A 15,613-nucleotide genomic window follows, 5' to 3' on the forward strand; every position below is an offset into this window, starting at 1 on the left:
TACAATCACACACACTCTTCATACACACAGCACATACAATCACACACGCTCTTCATACACACAGCACATACAATCACACATGCTCTTCAATACACGGGGGAGGGGGGAAGAGAGGGAAAGAGAGAGAGGAAGAGAGAGAGAGAGAGAGAAGTAATTAAATAATATTTAATTAACAAGAAATACACTGGATATAGTAGCTAATGCCTGTAGCCCTCAGGAGGTAAAACAAGAACTGCCCAAGAGTTTGAGGTCAGCGTGGGCTACACTGTGAGTTCATGCCACTCTATGGATAAGGCTCAGTAGTCTAGCACTTTACCAAACATGCAGAGAATCCTGGATTTGAACACTAGCATTACTAAACACTAGACACACGGGGCAACACAAGCACGATTACTCAGCGCGCAATGACATCTACCATCAAGCATGATGACCTGAATTCAATCCACACAGGAGAGACCTGACCCTGCATGCTGTCCTCCGGCCTCCACATACCCGCTGAGGCACAAGTGCGCCCACACACACAGATACGTGGTGAGTCATAGGTCACTAAAGGCTGCTTTTCAAAAGTCATCACTAGCTAGGCAGGGTGAGGCAGGCTTGTAATCCCGTCTAGGCAAGAGTATCAGGAGTTCAAGATCGTCCTCAACTGCAGAGTGAGGTTGAGTCTAGTGTAAGCTACGTGAGGAAACAAACCAGCCAGGTACGGTGGTGTCCATCTTAATCCAAGCACTTGGGAGGCAGAAGCAGGAGAATCTCTATGAGTTCCAGGCCAGTCAGGGCAATAAAATAAAACCGTATGTTGAAAATTACTTAGCTAATTAAAATGAAATATAGCTGGGAAGATATCTCGGCCTATAAAACGTCTGCTACACAACCATAAGGACCTGGGTTTGGATACTCAGCACCAGCCTTAAAAGCTTGTCTCTAATCCCAGTACTGGTGTGGTGAAGACCGGGACATTCTAGGGCTTGCTATGTAGCAAGGGAAGCTGAGTCAGAAAGCTCCGGGTTCAGTGAGCTACAAAATACAAAGTGCAAAGCCACTGAAGAGGACATCTATCCTGTCCCCAGGACTCTACACAATCATCCTCACAGACAAGCAAATAGATCACACACACACACACACACACACACACACACACACACACACACGAATAGTCATCAGAGAAGCCAAGCCTGGTGGCACAAGCTAATCCCAGCACTAAAATGTATGAGGGAAAAACATTTATTTAAACTGATCATTATCAAATAAATAAGTAATACACGTATCACAAAGTTTGACAGCTATAAATAATAATGCTATAAAATCAGGTATAAAAAAAACTAACTCATGAGCATACACAGGAAAAAATGAGCTTTAGCTTATTATATAAAGAAAAAATTTTTTACCTTCCAAGAGTTTTTGACATGATGTATTCGTCTCTTAATTCCTTAGGATAAACTGTCTGATCATCTACAGTCAGATCAAAAAATACAAAAACTGAGGGGGAAAGGACAGAAATGGGCTCGTTAATTCACGATTAAAAAACCAGTTCTCAAGTTTAACTACACACAGATTATAAGGTACAGAATTACATTTATCGTGTAATACAAAATGAATTATTTTTAATGGGGGGGCGGGGGCAATAAGAAAGTTCAGTAGATAAAAATGGTACGCTGTGAATGCCTAATGACTGACTTGAGTCTGGTCCTCAGAACCCACAGTGGAGGAGAAAATCAACTCACAACAGTTGTTCTCTGACCCCTACAGGCATATTCTAACATGTAAAACATGTAAGTCTACACATACACAAACAAATCTCTCTCTCTCTCTCTCTCTCTCATTCTGTCTGTCTGTCTCTCTCAAACTCTCATTCAATGTCTGTCCCTCTCACTCTCATTCTATGTCTGTCTGTCTGTCTGTCTGTCTCTCTCTCTCTCTCTCACACACACACACATACACACACAAACACACATACACAATTATTAAATGTAAATAAACAAGGTGGAAACAAGAGCAAGACGCCTTACATCACCCGCTGGCCTCCACACCTACACGAACGCACAAACACATCACCACACACACAAAGTAAGTACGCAGCACTCAGAAGGCAGAGGCAGGCAGGGTTCAAAGCCACCCTGGTCTACATAGGGAATTCTAGGGCAGCCATATAGTAAGACCTTGTCTCAAAAACAAAAACAAACAAACAAAAACAAAAACGAACAACTCAGGCAATGGAGTAAACTCTTGAAAGCTATTGAATACTGACTTACTTAATTTGACTGATTTAAAGCATAATCTATAGAGACACAAAAATTTCCCTTTACAGAGGAAGCTAAGGAGAACTCATTAACCGTAAGATAATAACATTACCTTTATTTCTACATAGTGAAAGCGCGATTTCAGAGTTATTACTCAAAGGACGGCGCTTGCCTTTCCCGATTAGCTCGGTATTTACGAAGGTTCCATTTCCACTGTGATCCTCTAAGTATACGATGTAAGAATTTTTAGGCCCCATTTCCTAAAACAGAGAACATTTCATTTCCAAGTTTTGACAGCAGGAGTTAATAGCGCAAGACGCCCCAGAGCAACGACTAGATCACCGAGTCTCCAAAGAGAGAAGCAACCATCACCTACCCTGAAGATACGAAAGTGCTTCTTGCTGTAAGTCCGGTACTTGTCCGTCCTTCTCAACAGCGGTCCATCAAAGCAATATTCACAGCTTTTATCCCTCCCAAACCAGTAGTTGTCGTTAACACAGTCTGTTAAAATACACAAACACATAGCAGAGAACGTTACAAAGTGCTAACTGGAGGAAAGGACTGATTCTGTGGAGTGGTGCACATGTGAACCCAGCAGGACAAGCTCAAGAAACTTGCCTACAAGAAAGACAGTCAAAACAGCAGTGTGGCCGGGCAGTGGTGGCACAGGCCTTTAATCCCAGCACTCGGGAGGCAGAGGCAGGCAGATTTCTGAGTTCGAGGCCAGCCTGGTCTACAGAGTGAGTTCCAGGACAGCCAGGGCTATACAGAGAAACCCTGTCTCAAAAAAACAAAAACAAAAACAAAACAAAACAGCAGTGTGTAAGAAGACAGTCAAGGGCTAGAGAGATGGCTCAGGGGTTAAGCGTACTGACTGCCCTTCCAGAGGTCCTGAGTTCAATTCCCAGCAAACACATGGTGGCTCACAACCATCTGTAATGGGATCTGATGCCCTCTTCTGGTCTGTCTGAGAACAGCAACAGTGTAATGTACTCACATGAAATAAATCTTAAAAAAAAAAAAGAAGAAGACAATCAAAAGTCTTCTTATTGATATAGATTCAATATCAAAATTTTGTATTAAAAACTGGGGGACACTGGCTGGGGTATAATTCAGTGCACACTGCAAGGTCAGCGAATTCAAGACCTTGGGCTCAATGGGGGCTGCTGGGCGGGGTGGGACAATCAAACAATAATGGCTTAGTTTTGTTTTAGGCTATGTTATTTGAGACTGGTATTTGAGGCAGGGTCTCATACCCTCCAGGGTGGCTTCTAATTCTCTATGTAGACAAGAATGACGGTCAACTTCTAATCCTTCTGCCTCAACTTTCCTGACACTAGGTTTGCAATAAAGTGCCAACCATTCCCAATCTATGTGGTGCTAGACATAAAACCCAGAGCTTTGTGCACATTAGGCAAATGCTCTACTGAGCTATATCTCAGCTGCATTTACTTATTCTCTGGGAGAGTCTCACATAACCCAGCTGGACTTGAACTTGCTATGATGCTGAGGCTGGCCACGAATTCCTGATACCCCTGACTCAGCCTCCCAAGTGCCAAGATTACAGGCATGTTCCACTACACCAGGCTGTAACACTGGGTTAAATAATTGCTGGTTTATACATAACCATGAAATGATGAGCAGTCATTAAGACTCCTTGAATCCCAGCACTCAGGGAGAAGAATCAGGAGGATCTCTGAGTTCACAGCCACCCTGGACAGTGAAGTGAGTTCCAAGACAGTCAAGGCTACACAGAAAAAACCCTGTCTTGAAAAACCAAAGAACTTTTTTTTTCAGAGACAGGGTTTCTCTGTGTAGCCCTGGTTGTCCTAGAACTCACTCTGTAGACCAGGCTGGCCTCGAACTCTCTTTGAAAATAAAAATAAGGTAGCTAAGGATAGGACCTTGGATGTAGCTCAATGTAAGAGCTCTCTACCGTGCATAAGGCCTGAATCTGATCCTCAGTATGAAGAGGGCCACCAGGAGGAGACACACTCCACCACAGTTGGTTACAGGGCCCTGAGATTTCTGCTGCAACAACCTAACCACCTTCCCTGTTTCTCTGTACAACACACTATATTATAGAACAAAGTTCCTTACCTAGATTCGAGAATCCATCCTGAAGAGCCCATAGCCGAGCCCAAGGGGCAGGACCAGGGTCTTCGGGTTCTTGGTCCTCAGGAATAGAACAGAGTTCCTGAGTAGACACAGTCTCTAAGGAGCTCAGTGTCCCAGAGCTGGAGTGTGAGGATTGACTGGAGGAAGTCACTGTGCTGGTGGAGGAACTAGATGGACCCTGATACTGTGAGAGGTCGTTCAACTGAGAGAGAGTGCCTTGGGACTGGCTGGAGCCGCCTTGGGACTGGCTGGAGCCGCCTTGGGACTGTGAACAGGAAGCACTGTCATGAGCCTTCCAGGAGGTGCTGCCGTGGGACTGATGACTCTTCATATCGGACCTCGAAAACAAGAGTCCAGAAATAAGAAACAAGGCTCAAGAACCGAGGGTGAAGAACGAGAGCTGGAGTGATGACGCGGCAGGAAAGAGCACATGCTATTCTTGGGGAACCCAAGTTCAGTATGTTCTCAGCACCCAACTGTGGCAGCTCAAGGTTGCCTGTAACTCCAACTCCGGTGGATCTTGGCCTCTGCAACCGCTAGAGCTTACACGTGTACATTCCCACATAGATAACATAATTAAAAGTAAAGTAAATCTTTAATTAGGTATGTGGCTATAACACAATAATAGATGGTTGATCACTTCTCCAACAGATGCAAAGTACTGGATCCCATCCCCAGTATCATCAAACATACAAAATGAAGACAGTTAAGAGTACAGTTCCACCGGGCGGTGGTGGCGCACGCCTTTAATCCCAGCACTTGGGAGGCAGAGGCAGGCAGATTTCTGAGTTTGAGGCCAGCCTGGTCTACAGAGTGAGTTCCAGGACAGCCAGGGCTACACAGAGAAACCCTGTCTTCTGGGGGGTTGGGGGGGAAGAGTACAGTTCCCAGCACCCACATCTAAAAAAGATCACAAACACCTGTAATTCCAGCTGGGGGTGGGGGGATACAACGCCCTCTATTGGCCCCCGTGCGCACTGCACAGACTTGGACACATGATTTTTTTTTTTTAAATAAAGAAATTTAAAGGAACAGGAACATTATGACCACCTCAAAAAGAAAGGCAGTCCCATTCGTGAGTGGAAAAAAAAAGTGACCGCAGCAAAATCACAGGGTTATGAATACAATTCCAGAGGCCACTTACAAAGCATTACACCATCTTCCTTCATGTACAGAAGCTGAGAATGGGTTGGTTGTCTCCTATCCACTCCTTGCCATCCTACCCCACACGTATGCTGAGTATGCTTCAGTTCCTGCAGAGCCTAGCAGCGAAGATTGGGTTCTCAGTAGGTATTTGGGAAAAAGTAATCTAGGGGCTGGCAAAAACATTTACAATGTTCGTTATAAAAACTACTTCGCTTTGGCACTGAACAGTCCAGCGTTGTGCCTTCCTATGTGCCCAGACCTGTTTCAGCTCGCAATTAACAAGGAAAGTGAACTTCTCCCCCCCACCCCCGAAGGGCATAAAAAGGAAGAGTTGGCAATGCACAGCGCCCCCTCGCTCGCACAAGTAAGCAGACAAAGCGGAAGCTGCAGAGGACCCATTTGCACAAGAAGCCTGAGAACGGTATTCGAATCCTCAAACACTCAAAAAAAAAAAAAAATTCCCACTTATGACTCACCGCGTGAGACCACCAGGAGCCACAAACACTTGCACAGCCGCAGCCAGTGGTGTGGCGCTAAACCTACCGATACAAACTCCACCCTCAGCCAATCAAAACGCCTTCCCCTCCGCAGGACCAATAAGAAAGCCCGAAGATGACTGCCGCATTTAGCCGCAAGGCTTCCTGGGAGTTGTAGTTTAGCATGCGGAACGGGACTCGGCTTCTTGGCTTCCCGCGGCTGGTCCCGCCTCCTCGGCTCTCTAGCCAATCAGCAGCGAGTCGCTCTGTCCTCCCTTTTCTCCGGTCTGGGGATCCAGGCCAGCAGGCGGCCGTCCGGATGTGGGGCTGCAGGGCCCCGGCCCTGCTGTGCGTTTGGGAGGTGCGGCTGGCAGGGTTCCTAGGAAGGAGACTGCTGAGCAGCAATGCCGCCGCGGGGAAGAGTATTGCGCCTCAGTGCTGGAACTGCGGCCGCGGGAGGGGATCCGGGTGTGGGGATGAGTTCTTCTGCGCGCACTGCCGCGCGCTGCAGCCTCCTGACCTCACTCGGGACTACTTCAGCCTCATGAACTGGTACGGGCGGCGCGTCGTGACGGGAGGGCGACTCGGGCTACTTAACCCTAGCGATCAAGGCTTAGGGCAGCGTCTGCGATCCTGTGATTTCCAACCAGCTGGGGGAACTGAGGCAGAACCACAGTTCAAGGCCAGCGTAGGCAAGTTGCCGAAACTGATTCAAAACAACTAAAAAGATGGTTAAGTATATAGGTCATAGGTATAATGTAGTACCTAATGAGATTTTAAGAGTTTTCCTGAGAGGGAGAGGAAATAAAGTTACAGACTGGAGAGAAGATAAAGGTGGAAGCAGGGGTTAATCAGGATTGAAGCTGCAGATACCTGTGATCTAAGCACCTGAGTCCAAGACTAGCCTCTGCTACAAGGGCCTTGTTTTTAAACACAAACAACAACAGAAACAGGGACGAGTTTACTGTATAGGGAGGTTTGAGGGGTGGGACTTCTGTCTTAGTTCCACCCACCTCTGCCTCCCCAGTGCTGAGATTAAAAGCATGCTAGTCTAAGGTAGGAAGATTTCCCAGTTGGAGGCCAACCACAAAAATAGGGAACATCTCATCTTAAATTATTTTTTTAACCGAGAAAATTAAAACAAGCCAGGTGAAGCCGGGCTGTGGTGGCGCACGCCTTTAATCCCAGCACTTGGGAGGCAGAGGCAGGCGGATTTCTGAGTTCGAGGCCAGCCTGGTCTACAAAGTGAGTTCCAGGACAGCCAGGACTACAGAGAGAGACCCTGTCTCGAAAAACCAAAAAAAAAAAAAAAACAAGCCAGGTGTTTGTGTTATACCTGTGAGTCCAGCACTCAGAGTTCTATGGGACTCTGGGCTTCATGAGACTTAAGACTCAAAAATCAAAAGCAATTAAGAACAAAATAAACCAAGTGTGGTAGCCCGTGTCTGGAATCCTAGTATTCGGGAGGCTGAAGGAGAAGGGTCACAAGTGGGAGCCCAACATAGGCTAAGCAGTGAGACCTTGTCTCAGGAAAAACAAAAATTTAATTCAGGCTGAAGGTTGGAAGGAAGAGAGATCAAGAAGTGTTCGGTGTGTTTTTGTTTTGTTTTTTAAGATTTATTTGTTTTATATATATGAGTACAGTACACTGTAGGTGTCTTCTGACACACCAGAGAGGGCATTGGATCCCATTACTGATGGTTGTGAGTCACCATGTGGTTGCTGAGAATTGAACTCAGGACCTCTAGGAGAGTAGTCAGTGCTCTTAACCACTGAGCCATCTTCCGAGCCCCTCCCCCTGCCTTTTTTTCTGAGAAACTGGAGAGGTACAGGAGTGTGGGCGGAGTTGAACTAAAGATTAAAGTAAAATGGGAGGGCCTGCTGTGGTTGTGCACACCTGCGATCCCAACCTCCAGCCAAAAGCAAGAAGATACAGAGTGCAGTTTGCATCCCACAGTCTGGGCTGCACAGTTGCAGACTATACCACAGACTCGGTCTGAATCACTCACTCCCTGAGAAGGAGTGCTGAGTCCTCACTTTATCAGGGTGATGCAACCTGAAACCGTCCTTGCATTAGCAAAGGGCTATACAAAGACAAAAAAAAAAAAACCTGCTTCTAGGTATTAATGGCCCCGTAATAGTCTCTGCCTGTATTTCCAACTATTCAGGAAGCTGAAGGAGGAGGATCAAAAATTTCAGCCTTGAACAATTGAGCAACACCCAGTATCTTTTTTTTTTTTTTAAGGTAAACTTGGCTACATAGCAAGTTTGGTGCCAGCTTGGGGCCCACAAGATATCTCTCTCTCTCTCTCTCTCACACACACACACACACACACACACACACACACACACACACACACACACACGCGCGCACATTTTGTAATGCCAAGGCTCTAGACCCGGTGACAGACTTGTAATCCCAGGTATAAGGAAGGCTAAAATGGATTTATTGCAAATCCAGGCATGCCTGGGCTGTACAAAAAGTGACTTCAAAGTCAACTTGGGTACCTTAGTTAAGAAAGTCTGTCTCAAAAAGTAAAAAGAGGTCTGGTAGTGGGGAGGAGGGAAGGAGTGGCTTGGTTCTAAAATCCTTGCCCAACTTGCCAGAGACCCTCAGTCACCTAGAGCTTGCAATGCATTATACTAACCTCCCTTAATGTGTCAAGCTATCAGCCTTCCAGTCAGTTCAGTGTCTCTCCGAGTCCCTTTCTGATCTTTGCTCATCCTGATCTCGTCTCTATTGTCATACCTGTACTACCTCTTCCGAACCTGTTCTGTTTTCCTTCGTTACAGCTACCATGTCTTAAAAATACCCTTTGTTTACATATCTATTACATCCTCCCCAAGAGCAGAACCAGACCCTAGTAAATACCTATAACTACTATTTTGTTGCATGAATAACATCTGGGGTCCTTCCAGCAACCGATCTTTCAGGGTTGACGTCACGAAACTTCAGCGCAGGTACCAGCAACTGCAGCGTCTTGTCCACCCAGATTTCTTCAGCCAAAAGTCTCAGGTATTTACTGAACACCCCCCACACCCCCCAATATTCCCCTTGTATGTGCATAACTGGGTGGGTTGCTCTGTTGCTCTGGGAAAGAGTTAGGCTACTAGCTCCACCCTGTGGCAGCCCGCCTCTAGACAGCCAGGCCCCAGAGATGTCATTTCCTCCCAGCTTTTATCTGGCTTCCCAGATAACGGAACACACACCAGCTTGACTGGCTCTTGTAATGATAAAACTGTTTTTACTTCTGTGAACAGACTGAAAAACAGTTCTCGGAGAAGCATTCCACCCTGGTGAATGAGGCCTATAAGACTCTTCAGGCTCCCCTGGCCAGAGGACTTTATCTTGTAAGGTGATTTCCCAACCCATCTGTCTGGGACTCCTCTGTATGAGACCTGGCCTGGTCTAGGAAGCTAATGATATTTACCTCAAAAAAAAAAAAAAAAAAGGAGAGGAAAGAAAGAGAAAGGTTTTATATAAGTATAATAATTTTCTTAGCGTTCTTTGTGAATCCATCTTGCTTGTTTGTATTTCCTTTGAAAGAAGACCTCACTGTTGTAGCCCAGGCTGGCTCCAGATTACTAATTATCTTGCTTTACCATGCCACATCCAGCTCCTTCCTTTTTTCTTTTTCCTTCAGTACTGGGTATTAAACCTATTGCCTCATGCTAAGGAAGCGCTCTAAACTGAGCTATGGCCCCTGCTTGATCATTACTGGATTTTCTTTCGTTGGCTTGCTTCCATGTGTTTGTTTGCTTTGATGGTACTAGGTTCCGAATCCACTCAACTCTATCCCCAGCTCCCTCGTTACTTTTTAAACTGGTGTTGTTCAGCTGCCCAGGCTGGACTTGACATGTGATCTTCATGCCTTGGCTTCCTGAGTAACTTAGGATGCAGCCACACCACCAGACCTGGATCCTTTTACATATCTTAACGCCTTCCTCCCTGATTGCAGTGCTTTAACTATTTTCAATAAATTTGATGGTAAGAGTACTTGAGAGTCTTTTTTCCAAAACATCCAGACGATTTTAAAACTGAAGAGAATGTTTATAAACATTCATTTAATGTCTGAGGGGAGGTGTGACTATCCAGGGCCCAGCTGCAGGCAGCAGAGTGAGGTCCTATAGCAGCACTCACTGTTACTAGGACAGCTCAAGTTTCCCAGGCTCGACATGTGACTCTGTGGCACAGTGCTTATTTAGTATGTACTAGGCTCTGGGCTCTGTCTCACCTGATACTCAACGTTTCCCCCATGAGTGCCAATGTACTCTGAAGGAGTGAGCAGAATTTACATAATGCCGAGTGTTTCCTAACCAAACTCCTTTTCCTCCGTTCTCCTCCCCAATAGCTAAAGCTCCAAGGAATAGAAATTCCTGAAGGGACAGATTATAAAGCAGACAGTCAGTTCCTTGTGGAAATCATGGAAATCAATGAAAGACTCGCAGATGCCCAAAATGAGGCTGCCATGGAAGAGATAGAAGCCACTGTCAGAGGTAAAGGATAAAATGCTAACAGATATGCTTTATTTTCCCAAGGAGGACATTGCCACATTAGAGGGGAAATGAGAAGGAAAAACACTTGTTCAGGGTCAGCAGTTAAGAGCACTGGCTATTCTTCCAGAGGTCCTGAGTTCAATTCTCAGCAACCATATGGTGGCTCACATTCATCTATAATGGGATCCAATGCCCTCTTCTGGTGTGTCTGAAGACAGCAACAGTGTACATGCATACATAAAATAAATAAATCTTTAAGGAAAAGAAAGAAGCCAGGCAGTGGTGGTGCACGCCTTTAATCCCAGCACTTGGGAGGCAGAGGCAGGCGGATTTCTAAGTTCGAGGCCAGCCTAGTCTACAGAGTGAGTTCCAGGACAGCCAGGGCTGCACAGAGAAACCCTGTCTCAAAAAAAAAAAAAAAAGAAAAAGAAAGAAAAACACTTGTTGGCCCTCATTGTCATGCAAGAACTGACTTTGGAAGATAGACTTAACCAAGAGAGTATTCATACTCCAAGTATTGCAACAACTGCTTCTATCTGGGGTATTATTTAGATGCTGTCCTTATCTCTAAGGAAGAAAATGAGACCGCAAGCTGGTAGAAGTTGGTAGAATTGCCCCAGATCACACAGATCTGCAGCAGAGCAAGCACTGAAACCCTGACCTTCTGACCCGACTTTCCGTTTCATTCCACAGGGTATCAGTTAAGGGTCTCTAGAAAACCCGCAGGGGATAGGTCTAATTATTTCACAGAACTGGCCCAAAGTCCTGTATGGAGGCTGACACACAGAGAAGCTACAGGGCAAGGCCTGGGGTCATAAACTGTTTGTGTACATGTGTGCTTGGTGCACAGCCAGGAAGAACTGAGTTCAGTTCCCACATGTTGTCTCTGACATCCACACAGGTGCTATAGGATGCACAACACACACACACACACACACACACACGTACTCTCTCACTCTGAGTCATTAATGTCATTTTAAAAATAAAAAAATAGGTAGGTGGTACCTGAGAAAAAACACACAAATGACTTCTGGCCTTGACAACATTTGTAGACAAGACATACACACACAGGCACATATGCACCTGCACATACACACACACACACACACACACACACACACTTACAGAGCAGAACAGTGGGCCAAAAGCTGAGGTTGGAATGTTTTGTTTTTCTGAGATGGGGTTTCCCCTTGTATCCCTGGCTGTCCTGGAACTTGCTCTGTAGACTTGGCTGGCTTCAAACTCAGAGATCTACCTGCCTCTGGCTCCCGGGTGTTGGGATTAAAGGTGTGTGCCATTCCCACCCAGCCAGGTTGGATTTTTATGTTACAGTCTTGACTATTTTTCCTGTGTTAGGGATCTAAACCAAGGACTTAGTTGGTTAGGTGCTCAACCACTGAGCATACCCATCCTCTATTCTACTGGGTTATTTATGTATGTCCTGGATAGTCTTGTGTATCCTAGGTTGTCCTTAAACTCACTACTGGAACTAAGGATGACTTTAAACTGACTCTCCTGCCTCTCTCAGTGCTGCAGTTACGGGGGTAGCGCTCAGTTCTGTTGTCTTCAAGCAGAAGTCCTTTCCTTAGGTCCCCGATTTTGCACATAATGCCCTTACTTAATTGAATGAGACCCTCTCACAGTGCTGAGGGTTATCATAGTTATGGTTTCTATTGCTGTGATAAAACACCATGATCAGAAGCAACTTGGAGAGGACAGTTTTTTGAAATAAATATTTACATTTAGATTTCCCAGTAACAGTCCATCACGAGGGATGTCAGGGCAGGAACCATGTGGGAATGCTGCTTACTGGCTTGCTCAGCTTGGAGATCTCTCCCTAGACCACCTGCCTAGGGCTACCACCCACAATGGGCCACGCCCTCCCCCATCAATCACTAATTAAGAAAATACTGTGGGGCTGGAGAGATGGCTCAACACTTAAGAGCACTAGCTGGTCTTCGAGAACACTTGGGTTCAATTCCCAACACCCACATGGCAGCTCACAACTGTCTGTAACTCTAGCTCCAGGGATCTGACACCCTCACACAGACATACATATATGCAGGTAAGACACATAAAAATAAATCATTCTGGGGCTGGTGAGATGGCTCAGCGGTTAAGAGCACTGACTGCTCTTCTAGAGGTCATGAGTTCAAATCCCAGCAACCACATGGTGGCTCACAACCATCTACAATGAGATCTGGTGCCCTCATATGGGTGTCTAAAGACAGCTACAGTGTACTTACATATAATAAATAAATAAATAAATAAAAAATAAATCATTCTTAAAAAGAAAATGCCCGTCGGGCAGTGGTGTTGCACACCTTTAATCCCAGCACTTGGGAGACAGAGGCAGGTGGATTTCTGAGTTTGAGGACAGCCTGGTCTACAGAGTGAGTTCTGGGACAGCTAGGGCTATACAGAGAAACCCTGTCTTGGAAAAAAAAGAAAAGAAAGTAAGTTAGTTCCCTACAGGCTTACCTGTAGCCTAGTGAAGAGTTCCTCCTCTCAGATGACTCTAACTTGCATCAAGTTGACATAAAACTAGCCAGCAGAAGGGTGATCTTGACTCTGACTATAAACGTTAGAAGAGAATAATTTAGCAGTGTTACTTACATCTTTGTAACTATCATTTTTGCATATTTGTAAAAACCCCATTTTATAATGAGCAACCAACCATAAGGAAGTGAGGTCGCCGTACCTGTATTGCTCTTGGCACTTTCTCTTCTACGATATGATGTAATGGAAATGTTTTCATTTTCCTGATTGGCTATGTAAGTTACAAGTGGTTTCCTAAACACTTGGTAATGAATGGTAGTAAAAGCCGTGACTGTGGAGTGTTAATGTATGGAAGACTGATGGGTAGAGAAAGGCAGAGCTCTCGCCCTGGATGCCTGTGTTGATTCTCTTCCCCTTGAAATAAGAAAGTACTGAAAATGAAAAGCTGTCTCTTGACTCAGTTTTAGGGGTTCAGTCCATGGTTGTCCCATTTGCTCCTGGGGATGTGGCAGGAGAGACAACAGCACCTACATCCCAGGATTCCTCTCCAGGCCCTGCCTCTAATGTCCTAAGCTCCTCCCACTAGGTTCCACCTCAACTTTTGGCAACGCGGGTCACCAGCCAAGCTTTCAACATTAGGATCTTTGAGGGAGATTTATCCCCCTCCCCGAAGACCTTCCATGGGTGAGAATGTACACAGGGCCTGTCAGTGCTACATTTAACAATAGCTGCTAGACAGGCATGATAGCACCTGCCTATAATACCACCAGTCGAGAGAGAGACAGGAGAATAGTGAATTCAGGACCAGCCTGGCCAACACAGTGAAGCCCTGTGTCAAAAGGATGCGAAAGCTGAAACTGTAGCTCCGTGGTAGTGACTGCACAGTATGCCTAGAGAGACTGCACCTAGAGAGGCCTTGGTACAGTCCTCAGCACCACAGAACGACAAAGGTTGTAAAACCTTGAACCCGAGTCCTTCCTATGTATAGAACAGCATGGTCGGAAAGTAACTATTTTCATACAAGTCTATTTATTACCATTGTAGGTTTTGTAGGTTTATTTAGATGGAAACATTAAAATAATTATTTTTCTCTTTTAGCAAAACAGAAAGAATTTACTGACAATGTAAACAGAGCTTTTGAACAAGGTATCTTCATCTCTCTTTTTTTTTTTAATTGCATTTATTTAGTGTGTATGTGTGTGGGTGTACGGGCATCATGAGTTTGGAGGACAGCTTTCAACAGTCTGCTTCCTGTTTCCACCATTAGGTCCTCCTGGGTTGTCAGACTCCACAGGAAGTGCACACCTTACCCAACTGGGCCTTTTAGACTTGACTTACTAATTTTATATTTAATTATTTTTATTTATGTATATAAGTGTTTTGCTTGAATCTCTGTATGTGTACTGCATGTGTATCTGGTGCCCTGGATTGTCTGGAACTAGAGTTACAAGATTTCGACCACGACCATCACCGAGGCTTTCTTTCAGGGGTAGAGAGTTCATAGAAACACCTTCCAGCCGGGCAGTGGTGGCGCACGCCTTTAACCCCAGCACTTGGGAGGCAGAGGCAGGCGGATTTCTGAGTTCGAGGCCAGCCTGGTCTACAGAGTGAGTTCCAGGACAGCCAGGGCTACACAGAGAAACCCTGTCTCGAAAAACCAAAAAAAAAAAAAAAAAAGACAGGGTCTCACTGTGTAGCTCTGGCTGTCCTGGAACTCACTCTGTAGACCAGGCTGGCCTTGAACTCAGAGCTCCTCTCGTTCACAAGTGTGCTTCAGTGTACAGCAAGCACCATCATGCCAGAGTGGTGAGCACATTATACCCAGTCGTCTCCCTAGTCTTCTTATTTATTGATCATTTTTAATATTTAATATCCTCGGGTTTGTCTACAAAAGACCTTCACTTTAGCTTTAACACTGTGCTGTGTTGTCTAGGTTGGAGTTTCTCAGCCTGACAGATATTAGTGAAATAATGTTTTTTCTGGGGGTGGGGTGGCTAAGGTCTTTCACAGTGACCCTGGCTTTCACCCGGAAGGTCTCACTTCTTCCCTGGTTACGGCAGCCAAGAATATGTCTAGACTTTAGCGAGCGTTGCTGTAGGGCACACTCGCCTCCAAGTGAAGCCAACGGCCTTTGGGTCCTTGGATCTGGCTGCTTCAGATGTCAGTTTCCTGATCTCATTGTCTCTTGTGTATTTCAGGTGACTTTGAAAGAGCCAAGGAACTCCTAACAAAGATGAGATTCTTTTCAAACGTAGAAGAAAAGATCAAGTTAAGCAAGACTCCTCTCTAGTTGCTAACTTAAAGCTTTAAAAATAAACTCTGTATTTCTTTTCTGGCTTCCACTAATTGGAAATAGATGGGAGGGGGGGGGGCTGTGGCATGGCTCAGGGATACTGCACTTGCCTAGCATATGGAAGCCCGTGGATTTGAACCCCGTTACCACAGAAAGTGAGGAGAAAGAGGCAAAGAGAAGAGATCGATTTTTACCATTTATGTGATTTCAGTTCAGTCGATGGCTCAGATACTAATGGCTGGCAAAGTGTGTAGTACCTGTCAGAACCTGTGTGCTCAGTTAATCATCAGATAAGTGATACAGTAGGCACCTAGCCTAGGCTAGTGGGTGAGAGGGTGGAGTGG

General features: G+C 45.5%; 2 protein-coding genes across 5 annotated transcripts in view; one reads left to right on the forward strand and one right to left on the reverse strand.

Annotated features, from left to right (window-relative positions):
- Chek2 (checkpoint kinase 2) overlaps positions 1-6,056 on the reverse strand; it is a 29,128-nt gene extending 23,072 nt beyond the window's left edge. The window contains exons 1-6 of one of the 2 annotated variants that reach the window (XM_028777409.1): positions 5,981-6,029; positions 5,503-5,620; positions 4,341-4,696; positions 2,617-2,741; positions 2,353-2,500; positions 1,389-1,479 (exon numbers count right to left, since the gene is read on the reverse strand). In XM_028777409.1, the coding sequence (XP_028633242.1) occupies positions 1,389-1,479; positions 2,353-2,500; positions 2,617-2,741; positions 4,341-4,689 (713 nt within the window). In that variant the 5' untranslated portion in view covers positions 4,690-4,696; positions 5,503-5,620; positions 5,981-6,029. Of the gene's footprint in view, positions 1-1,388; positions 1,480-2,352; positions 2,501-2,616; positions 2,742-4,340; positions 4,697-5,502; positions 5,621-5,980 lie in introns of both variants that reach the window. The other variant, XM_028777408.1, reaches the window with a different exon arrangement.
- Positions 6,057-6,256: 200 nt separating this feature from the next.
- On the forward strand, positions 6,257-15,316 carry Hscb (HscB mitochondrial iron-sulfur cluster cochaperone). 3 transcript variants are annotated; one of them, XR_003712653.1, is made up of 6 exons: positions 6,257-6,532; positions 8,900-8,996; positions 9,242-9,336; positions 10,333-10,477; positions 14,075-14,122; positions 15,175-15,309. XR_003712653.1 is itself a non-coding variant. In XM_028777400.1 (6 exons), exons 1-6 carry the CDS (start codon positions 6,300-6,302, stop codon positions 15,264-15,266), a joined length of 705 nt encoding a protein of 234 aa, XP_028633233.1. In that variant the 5' UTR covers positions 6,257-6,299; the 3' UTR covers positions 15,267-15,316. The 3 variants fall into 3 exon arrangements, 2 of the variants coding, with proteins under 2 accessions (XP_028633233.1, XP_028633234.1); XM_028777400.1 differs by having other exon boundaries at positions 9,242-9,331; positions 15,175-15,316; XM_028777401.1 differs by lacking the exon at positions 14,075-14,122 and having other exon boundaries at positions 6,268-6,532; positions 9,242-9,331; positions 15,175-15,313.
- Positions 15,317-15,613: the final 297 nt, after the last annotated feature.

Source organism: Grammomys surdaster, unplaced genomic scaffold (assembly GCF_004785775.1).
Source record: "Grammomys surdaster isolate TR1022 unplaced genomic scaffold, NIH_TR_1.0 309, whole genome shotgun sequence".
In the NCBI taxonomy this organism is placed as follows: domain Eukaryota; kingdom Metazoa; phylum Chordata; class Mammalia; order Rodentia; family Muridae; genus Grammomys; species Grammomys surdaster.